This window comes from Nicotiana tomentosiformis, chromosome 12, assembly GCF_000390325.3.
Source record: "Nicotiana tomentosiformis chromosome 12, ASM39032v3, whole genome shotgun sequence".
NCBI classification, from domain to species: domain Eukaryota; kingdom Viridiplantae; phylum Streptophyta; class Magnoliopsida; order Solanales; family Solanaceae; genus Nicotiana; species Nicotiana tomentosiformis.
Genome location: NC_090823.1, coordinates 58,059,635 through 58,070,673, shown reverse-complemented (window position 1 = coordinate 58,070,673; position 11,039 = coordinate 58,059,635). Strand labels below are relative to the sequence as shown.

The window sequence follows — 11,039 nt, the reverse complement described above, 5'->3', positions numbered from 1 at the left end:
TCAAATATAGTAATGCATGATAACAACTTTCCCTTTTTACTTTAATTTGTTACGCTACCAACAACTCAACAGATTATGAGATAATAAGTCCACGTAGGTAAATCCATCTTGGAAATTAAATCATCAAGTAGTAACAAAGGCATAGATTAGCATGTTAGAAACAACGCACCAAATCATGTAAAAATATATGGCGCACAAAAAGAAGTAATAAGCACGAACAACAATGCTTCTCTTGTACCACCACACAAATATATTCAATAAAAACGCCCCCCAGGCTATCACAAATTATCACCATAATGCCACCCTTATTTCATCGCATGTGCTGAAATAAAGTAATTGCTCGTCTTATCTCGCCACACGCGTATTAACAACTCATCCCACCTTGTCTCGCCACATGTGCAAACCTGATATAGCCTGCCTTATCTCGCCACATGTGCAATATCAACAATGGCAATAGCATGGCAAAAACCTTATTCCAATACCCAACAATCCATCTAATATGTCCACATGTGCTATTATCACAACAATGCCAAATAATACTTTATTATCAAGAGGCATATCCGTATAACTCATCAATAAAGTGCACAATGACATGATAACAATAAAAAAACGGATAAGGCATGACTACGGCTAAATCAATTATAGCAACTAAGTTCAAGTAATTATACAAAGGATCACATATGTATCACAGAGTATACACGACCCAATCAAAGTAAAACACAAGAACAAGTACGGATGTGTGTTCATAACATACGTTTATCTATCTCCGAGGCAACTATAGCAAAAGTCTTAAGATTTGATCATCATGTTCAGAATATGATACCGATAGTCTCAACACTTCTCTAGCATGGTTTATTGTGCTCGTATAGTTGATTAATGAAATAATACATAGAATCAAGTAGAACACACATACCAAATAAGGCATAGAGTAAGCTAGACTCTATCCCGAGCATGAATACCTATGGCACATGTATATACATTTGTCACCTCATATATAGATCACCCCCGCATGTAGCAAACAATATTAATTAGCAAGAAAAATTCCCACAACCAAAGTTAGACAAGACACTTACCTCAAACAAGCCAAACCAATACTCTAAAAATACCTTCCCACGCTAATCGACCTTTGAATGGCTCGAATCTAGCCAAAAACAACTCAATAACATCAAATAATGCCATAGGAATCAAACCCAAACGATAAAGGTCGAATCGTTAATCAAATACTCAAAGTCAACCAAAAAGTCAGGCTGAGCCAGCACCCCGAAATCCGACAAAACACATAAATTCAGTCAACACCATTCAAATACAAGTCCAACCATATAAGTTTCATCCAAATCCAACTCTGAATCGATGTTCAAAATCGAATTATTCACTTTAGAAAAGCTTAACCAACCCCCTCCCCCCCACCAATTCTCTTTTAGATTCATCAATCAAATGCGAAAATCAATGATATAATCATGAATAATAATCAAATCCGAGTCAAGAATACTTACCCCAATCCAAGTGATGAAAATTGCCTCAAATATCGCCTCTATCCGAGCTCCCAATCTCAAAATATGATACTCAAAGTCTTAAAATGACAACTTATATGCACTGCCCAGCGGTACCCTACTCGATCACGGTTGTACCCTCGTGATCGCGATGCATAAAAATGTGCTGCCTCAGAACCAATTTCGCGAACACGTTTCTGACGCGCGCGAATGCGGTGGCTAACTGGCACCCAAGTTCCGCCAACGTGGACGCACAATGCGAACGCGCAAAATAAAGCTCCACCTCCCAAATTCACTATGCGAACCTGACCCAGGACCTGCGGATGCGAGGACTTCACACCCAAATCAATCGTGAACGCGGTAGAACCTTCGCGAACGTGATCAACAATGCCATCCAGCTTCCCTTACTCTTCGCGAACGTGATATATTTGCCGCGAATATGATGTTTGCTTGACACCAGCAGCAAAAACCAACAATCCAAACATGAGGGAAATGGTTTGAAATTAATCTGAAACACACCCGAGTCCTCCGGTACCCCATCGAATCATGCCAACAAGTACAAATACCTAATACAAACTTATCTGGGGGCTCAAAACACCACGAACAACATCAAAACCAAGAATCATCGACCATGATCAATCTTTTAAGTTCATCAACTTTCAACTTCAACCCAATGTCCTATTCAAGCCTAACCAATCCCCAATCCAACCAAACTTTGCGCACAAGTTTCAAATGACAAAACAAATTGATTCCAACTTCCGAAATAACAATCCGACCCCAATAGAATCAAAGTCAACTCTCAGTCAAACTTATGAACTTTTTAAACCTTTAAATTGTCAACTTCCGTTAAATAGAGCCAAATCAACCTAGGGACCTCCAAATCCAAATTCGAACATACATCGAAGTCCAAAATCACTATATGAACCTATTGAAACATCAAAATATGAATCTGAGGTCGTTTCCTCACAAGTCAAACCTTAGTCAACTCTTCCAACTTAAACCTACTATATTGAGAATTACTCTTCCAACTCAATCCCGAATTTTCCGAAAATCAAAACAAACATCGTAATACATAAGAAATGAAGCTACTCGAAGGTTCAAACCACGGAACAAAATGTCAAAGCTCAAAACGACCGGTCGGGTCATTACAACTTGACTTAGGTGTGTCTCGTGAACCAAATATTTTGATTTTCACACAACTTTCGGCGTATGAAAGCCCTTAAAATTATATTTTTGTCTTTTTTTCATGGGGAGCGTACTTTTTTTTCATCTCTAATCAAGCCATAGCCATTACTAGGAGTGTTTATGGTTCGAGTTAGCTCGGTTTTTCCTTAAAAAGAAATCAAACTAATTAAGTCCGTTTTTCAAATATCAAACCCAAACCATATCAATTAAGTCAGATTTTACCGAGATTTTTGACTTTTGTCAAAACAATTCTTAAATATGAGATATACACTACCAAATACATATTTTAACGACTATATTCTAACATAACACTTGTCAAACTAATAATCTTTGAGTAAATATGTTATTTACCAAAATATTTTTAAATAGTGATATTAAATTTAATGACTCAATTAAAGACAAGTTATTTTAAACATGAAATCGAATCTTAGACATAAGACTACCAAAATCAAACTAGAATATAAGGCAAAGAACTAGATTACCATAAAGGTAAAGAACTAGATTATGAACAAAGAGTCAAACGATTAACATAAACCATTAAGTTTCTAAACTTTTAGAATATATATATATATATATATATATATATATATATATATATATATATATATATATATATATATATATATATATATAAAAGTTTTAACTAGGTACTTTATAGTCGACTTGGTTTGAGTTTTTCAGTTATTTTTGTTTAAGACCAAAATCTAATCAAATTTGCTTGGTTTTAAAATTCAAAATCAAAATCAAATTAAGAAATTTTTTATTTTTCATTGGTTTGATTTGATTTTCAGTTTAGTTCGATCTTTTGATTTTTCGTGAATACCACTGACTACCCCACCCATCCGCCACATCACGACCAAGCTACAACTTCATCACCACTCTCACGCCGCAACCCTAATAAGGGTAATACGAAATACATCATTCAATCAGCCCGCTAATTTTTACTCTATCACTAAATCATTAAAATAAAAAATACAGTGGCGAACAAGAAAAGGGAGATTGAAACCATATCCAATAATTGAAAATGACAAATTCAATCTAGATAGAACATTCTAAATAAAATTAACCCAGAATCACCGCACCTCCGCCAACATCTTCAGCTACCATGGAAAATCAATTTTCAAAATAAGTAAAGATTAATTCAGTTCATATTTTGAATTTCGGGGGAAAACATTATTTCAATTTCAATTTATAATTTTATAGATGGTCATTAAGCTTTGTATTCATTACCAAAAGTCACTTTTCTTTTCTTTTTCTGTTACGTCAAAAAAATAACTCCTATGATGTCCGATTTCATTTGGAGCTTCGAAAGTAAACTCGTTCCAATTGAATTTCAAAAGAGAAGAAACAGAATATGGGCAGGAGGGATTTGGGTTCAAATTAACGGTGAAGAAGAATGGAAATGGAGGTGGTACTTGGGTGAAATTTATGAAGAGAAAATAGTGGAAGCTGAGTGGGCAGGAGCCAGAAAGGAGTTCGTCGGAGGAAGGTTGAATAAGAGGGAGATTGCTGGTTGACATTTTGTTTTGGAAGAAGAGGGGGGTGTAAAGGAGGGGGTTTCTCTATTCTAAAGAAAAAATACAAATATTTTACAAAAAAATTACTTTTTTAAAAAAAAAATACACGTTATTTGCCCATTTGACACATCACTCACGATATGAACGAAACAAGCATGTCAGAAAATTACACTGTTTAGCTTGGTAATATATATATATATATATATATATATATATAGATAATGATACTTGTTAAATTTATTTCTTTATATTTTGACTCTCCCTTAAGAAATATTTTGACTCTCGACGCAAGGAAGCCAAACAGAACAGACCATGGCAGCGTGGCCATGACCCGACGCACGACGTGGCCATGGCACGACGCAAGGCATGGCATGACAAGGCATGGCCAGACGCAGGGCATGACAAGCCATGGCCCGACACAGGGCGTGGCCATGACATCGGGCGTGGCAAGGCCTAAATCGTATTTTCTTTGAGAAAGATAAATCCCGGATGATATTTATCATACTAAATAAATCTTTATCCAATTCATCATGAGGATACTGTGTTAATAATATTACTATACTAGAACAGCTAGATCCAAGCTCATTGTTGCAAGATGCAAGTCATCAAATATATAACTAAATAGAAGAGCAGACCTTTTCCCAACTAGATTGTTGTTTGATATGTTAATCATACCAAAGGGCCAAACTGATACTTGTGCTGAAAAAGAATTACAAAAAGGGATAAAACACTTCGAGATCTTATAAAATAACTGCTTAAAACTCGAATGACCAAGGCAAACTATTTCTATGCCTTCCTAGATTTGCTTGCTGCCAACTGTGTTTCAGCCTGCAATATGAACAAACAAGTGTTTAGTCTGATTACAATGACTTTTAAACAATAAAGGTATATTGACGGGCAATTATATAATACCTCCTTTTTCACGGACTCTTCCTTTTCAGACAATATTAGCTCGATATGGCAGGGAGAAGACATGTAAGCTGACATAATTAGAATACAAAATCTTTAGTGTGCATAAAGGAGCATAAGAACCTCTGGAAATTTACGCAGATAGAGATCAAACATACGGTTAATCCTTCCATGAGCACGATATGTACGGCGTCTTTGCTTTTGTGCCTGATTAACCTGAATATGAGAAACATAGAGTGAATCTACATCCAATCCTTTCACCTGCAATATATAAAAGAAATGTTAGCCAGCTCATATTTCGAGAGAAGTTGAAGAAAATAATCAATAGCACGACAAGGTGGTATACCTCAGCATTGCTCTCTGCGTTCTTAAGCAAATCCAGAATAAATCCAGCAGACTTGACTGGCCAACGTCCTTGACCATTTGAGTGCCTATTCTTGGCCTGAGCAGTTCGGCCAACACCTCGACAGAAGCGTGTGAATGGTATGGCCTGCTTGTGGGCCAAGACATCCTCCAAGTACCTTTTGGCCTTATTCAGCGGAAGCTTCCTGATAGCATGGGCTGTTTCCCTTGTGTTCTGATTAATTCATCAATTAGTTTGTAAATGACGAAATGCTAATCAACTCAAAACATGTACCGCTGTACAGAAGCAAATGACATTGTAGGATGTCCAAATGTTTAGAGGTGTGGGTTAGATGATTGTTGAAATTTTCAACCAACAAAGATGAAAAACAACTGCCCATCTTGCCCATATTATCAATATGGCAGAGAACTCTTTCGTTCAAAGTGCATTATGTAGCACAAAGCCGATACACACAATCTCTGCACTAGATTTTTGTACAATTATGAAACCACAACGCACACAACAGAAACAATGCTCCGTCCTCCCAACAAGGGAAAAATAAGCATTTTAATCTCATTAAGAAGACAATTATATATGACACCTAAATTCCAACATAATATTTGAGTCAGTTAATAGAATATTGCACCTCATGTTATTAACATAGCAGACACAAAAATAATCTCCAGGCTTGAAATCTGAACTTCATAAACAGTCCAAAAGCCACCATCAGCCCACATGAGTCATTATTATCATTGTTTGAAATATTTTATAAAGCTTAAACATGTATCATTCTTTATTGAACCATCTATCATAAGAAATTCAAGAGGTTCACCCAATATCAATGCAAATTTGTTTCCCTGGAGTTTACGAGCGACCCATTCACAAAAAGGCAATAGGGCCACTGCTTTTATCATCAGGTTGTCACTCTCACCAGATCTGTTGAGTAATTAACCTTGAGACCCACATACTAAACTCCCCAGAAGAACATATTCAAAGTGTAACATGAATAAATCAATTTAAGAAACCAACAACTAACGCTCAATCCTAATCTACCACTCGGCACCATTTAAATCCAATTTATGTCAACAATTAAAGTGGTCGAAAAAAGAAGAAATAGTACCTTGAAATGAACTCTGAGATCAGCACCCCGGGCTTTACAGGCTGCAAAACAGGAAATGTATGTATGGTGAATACAGGTTTTGCACTACTAACAACTTAGAATCTAAAAGCAAACGCTAAATTGCTATCAACAAAATACCCGACAAATAAATTGAAATAAACACTAGATATAAATGCTGTTTCATAAAAACAAATAAAACGAACAATAGATGCTTTAACCCTCCTTTGGAACATAGTAATTATAAATTGGCAAAGATGGGTTCTTTGTCATCAAATAATAGATAGATAAAACACTTAAATCTCCCCAAAAAAAACAAATACTAAGCAAAAAATCAATGTGGGACCCTTACATTTGGTGGGATTATCAGGCTCTTGGGAGTACTTCACCTGCAACAGCATCATAGAATATCAAAAGTTCAAGCACAAATAAAGAGTCATAAAATCAAGCAATTGATGCAATAATCAAGAATAGAACGGGGGAGTAAGGGTTTACCATGGTGGCGGCTGCTGCTGCTTCGGCTGAGAATAGGTTAGCTAGTTTTGGATTTTGTATTTGAGCAGCTGGGTGAATTAGGGTGGCGCTAGGTTTTATATGGTTTTAGAGTGAAGAAGTCGGGGTTATTCGGGTATTGGGCTTTTACACCTTTGCCCATATGCTCTTGAGTATCTTTTCTCTACTGTCCTTCTCATAAATTCATAATTTTAAAAACCATCTTTACACAAATAGTCAATCGGATTGATCGATTATTTTTTCTAGCTGAATGAATTAGGGGGGCGCTAGTTGGTATATATATACTATATTAAAAGCACGAAGGTCATATCGAAATATTGTTCGTCTTTTTTATCCTTCGTAAATATATTTTAAGTTGGATAAAACTGTAATTATATATAAACACTAATAATATATATCTTTTTTGGAAAAAATAAAAAAATTCTGTTAATATCGTAAGAATGTACAAATCATATAGGAGTCTTCTTTACATTCGGTGGTCTCCTACAAATAGTGTCCTACTCAAATTCTTTTTGGTTTATGAATCCGACTTTTTGTATATTTGAAAATGCTTCTATAAAAGGAGTTACAATTCCAAAATCTTCATGAACTTTATCGTAGTTCGAAGTTGCAGGTGCTACTAGATTCATTCAATCTCCAGCTTTGTGTGTTTCCAGGTTTTCTTTTTAAGCCAAATTTTTTTTCTTTCCGTAACATCGTGTATATAGAAGAAGCAGAACAAAGAATTTGAGTTAGCATTGATACGTGTATTATGCTATTCACCCGGATTTTTGCAATAATATTTTGAGAGAACTAAGAATAGAGTCATTGATATTTGGTACTTTTTATTTGGTTGATTTATACAAATCTTTATGTTGTCATCTATATAAGTTGATGCTCTTCAAAAACTATAGATGATCGGTTGGTGGATTAAATTATCTGTGATTGTGCTTATTTCTTTTACAAATTATATTGATTGGTTATTTTATATCCCTCTGTCTTTCATCAGTTAAGAGGATTCTCTTCTGTTTTTTATTATTTCTAAATGTCCATAATCACTTGGGATCCTACCCGTAAAGAGTAGAATTATTTAGAATTTGTTTTCTACTATTTCAACGTTTTGACTATGAAACCCACTGTGCATAAGTAATTGTGTACATAGTAGAAACCCAATGCCACTGGAAGTTCTCTTGATAAATTCGTCTAAATAAAATATTTAAATTGGAAAAGGAAAAAAATTTAATCCATATAAGTGAAAGAAACAAAGGAGAAACCTATTCTATTTAACATATTGAGTATCTTTGTTTTGTCTTTATTCAGCAACTGACTCAATGTTAACATTATTTTGTCATATAAATAAATGTTGCATTTATTATAACGTCTATTACTATTTTATATAATTTATTTCTTTTGTATATAATTTTTAGTTTATTGAAAAGGAAAAAAATCTAATCCATATAAGTGAGAGAAACAAAGGAGAAACCTATTCTATTTAGCATAGTGAGTATCTTTATTTTGTCTTTATTCAGCAACAGACTCAACGTTAACATTATTTTGTCATATAAATAATGTTGCATTTATTATAACGCCTATTGCTATTTTATATGATTTGTTTCTCTTGTACGTAATTTTTAGTTTATTGACACGTGCAACGCACGTACAATATAACTAGTATATATATATATATATATATATATATATATATATATATATATACTAGTTTTTGGATACGCGCGTTGCGCGTGTACCCCTTCTTAATGAATATTTTTTTAAAAAACAATTATATAAATATTATATTAAAATAGTGTTTGATTTATAAAATAAAAATTTAAACTCATGAATTTGACGAATGTTGAACCTATATGGCTAACTTAATAAAAAAGGAAACACGATCATCATTCCATATATTCAACTTAAACATAGTTCTAGTTTTATAATTTCATCGCCTCCGTAGCTTTTGAAGATTTAAGGGCCATAATTTTTGTTTTTTAGAGCTATTTAATTTCAAATTCGGCCTTTTTGTTTTTTGGGCATGTTTCAAGTTCATTCTATAAGACATAAACATTATCAAGTAATTAAAATAAGACAATCCTTTTTCCTTTCTCGCGTACAAAATACAAATTATTTTATTATTTTAATCAATAAAAATTAATAACTATATGAATTGTGTTCGACGGAATAGAAAGAATAAGTTGCTACCACTAAAGTAAAATCCAACAGCTATATTTTGAACCAAAATTTGTAGGTGCTTTTAAAATTTTAAATATTAGAAAATAATTAAATGATAACTTTGTTTAATATAGAATCTATTTTTAGAGGTGAAAAAGCCTATCTATAGTTTGGATTGGACTTCTGTAATTTATAATAATAATAATTGTATATCGTTGATGTTAGGCTAAAAATCTATGTTTTTGTATGTAATTGCCTTGCATTATACCTTAATCTTGTTAATTTTGGTGTAAATATTTGTGACTCGAGCTTAACAATGGTGTTTATATATGTAGGAGTCAATTTGAAGTGATTTGGCAAGCTTGCATGCAAAGTGAAGTAAAAACAGAAGCATTTGGAGGGAGTATGAGTTTGGTGCCCAGGTTGGTGCCTGGCACCAACCAAAACGCCAAAGGTAGAATAGTGAAAAATTTCGGTGTCTTGGTTGGCGCCAGATGCCAAGCGAGACGGCTAAGGGCGGATTTCGTCCTAATTCGGCTAGGACTTAGTAGTTTCGACCCTACACGTCCCCAACATATATAAAAGGGGTTCTAAACCTATTTCTTAGGGTTAGACATTATTGGGGAGGAAAAAGGCGACGGGAACACTTAGAAGCATCGAACCGCAAGAGTTTTTCTCTTCCATTCTTCCTTAATCTGTATTTTAATGCTTTCAATTATTATCATGATTGTTAGTATGGTTATGAGTAGCTAAACCTTCCCATCTAGGGTTTGATGGAACCTCTTGAAGGATGACTTTTCCACTGCGTTTAATATGAATTTGTCATTTACTTTTCTCTACTTGTTCAACTATATGCTTATTGTGGTTGATTGAAGGGCCCTCAATTGACTGTACCTATTTAGTGTGTATTTCTTGGAAAAGGGTACACATTTAGGTAGTTATTGACCAACATCACTTCTAACGTATATGAGGAATCAATACGGAGGGTTTAAAGGTGGGATTAAGAATAATGAAATCTTGGTGCGATCTTAGTGAGCAGTAAACTAGTGTCAGCTAGCGTAGTTTGGAAGAATACGTCTAGTAAATTATTGTATTTGCTCAGAAGAGAACTACGACACCCAAAGTGCTCACGATCGGTAGAGAATATCTAGGCAAATTTATATGAGACGTGGCGGGGAGGATTCCGACGAGATGGGAAATCATAACCCTAAACTTTTCCAATCTTGTCTATAATATTTGCCTTGTTTAATTACCTTGCCTTTAGTTAGTAAACACTCAAACAATTATTTAATATTTCTGAAGGTCGATTATTTGAATTCATGCGAATCTAGTGGTTGTAATTAGTAGGTTAATTCCATATGAGATTCGACTCCGGACTTGTAAATATTTGCAACGACCGCTAGACCTCTTAGGAGGCATAGTTGGGCGTGATCAAATTTTGGCATCGTTGTTGGGGAATTAACGGTGTTATTAATTACGGCTAGAAGAATCACTAGAATTCGTTGTTTAGTCAGCTTTCTCGACTTGAAATTCATTATATTGAAACTCTAACGTTTGTAGTCTTGTGTGTTACGGGTGCATGCCTAGAAACTCCTCAAGAACTGGTGAATTCTGATCACGCCCAACTCTAGTCCTAAAAAGGATAAACGGTCGCTGCAAATATAATCCGGTCTAAAAGTCTGGAGTCGAATCCCACAGAGAACTAAGGTTTTGCAGTAACTGTTAAGTATCACTAAGAATATAAGCTCGAACAACTCCTAATTTATAAATATCAAGATTATGTTTTCTTACTAATTAACTAGCAAATTAAAATAGTA

General features: G+C 34.5%; 1 protein-coding gene and 2 non-coding genes across 3 annotated transcripts; all 3 read right to left on the bottom strand.

Moving 5' to 3' along the window:
• Window positions 1-4,777: 4,777 nt before the first annotated feature.
• Window positions 4,778-7,194, bottom strand: LOC104121185 (large ribosomal subunit protein uL22z). The gene is made up of 7 exons (XM_009633112.4): window positions 7,057-7,194; window positions 6,914-6,950; window positions 6,565-6,605; window positions 5,448-5,678; window positions 5,260-5,362; window positions 5,105-5,172; window positions 4,778-5,020 (listed from the first exon to the last, which is right to left on the bottom strand). Exons 1-7 carry the CDS (start codon window positions 7,057-7,059, stop codon window positions 4,979-4,981), a joined length of 525 nt encoding a protein of 174 aa, XP_009631407.1. The 5' UTR covers window positions 7,060-7,194; the 3' UTR covers window positions 4,778-4,978.
• LOC117273631 (small nucleolar RNA snoR135) lies at window positions 5,784-5,930 on the bottom strand. The gene has a single exon (XR_004503633.1). It is a non-coding gene; the product is annotated as a small nucleolar RNA snoR135 (small nucleolar RNA).
• LOC117273630 (small nucleolar RNA snoR74) lies at window positions 6,224-6,355 on the bottom strand. The gene has a single exon (XR_004503632.1). It is a non-coding gene; the product is annotated as a small nucleolar RNA snoR74 (small nucleolar RNA).
• Window positions 7,195-11,039: the final 3,845 nt, after the last annotated feature.

What these genes read in the sequence shown, in the direction of transcription:
- LOC104121185 (XM_009633112.4), bottom strand. An exon ending in ATCTCAGAGTTCATTTCAAG is followed by an intron (nt 5,679 to 6,564) that starts GTACTATTTCTT and finishes TGAATTAATCAG; the next exon opens with AACACAAGGGAAACAGCCCA. An exon ending in ACGCAGAGAGCAATGCTGAG is followed by an intron (nt 5,363 to 5,447) that starts GTATACCACCTT and finishes TATATATTGCAG; the next exon opens with GTGAAAGGATTGGATGTAGA.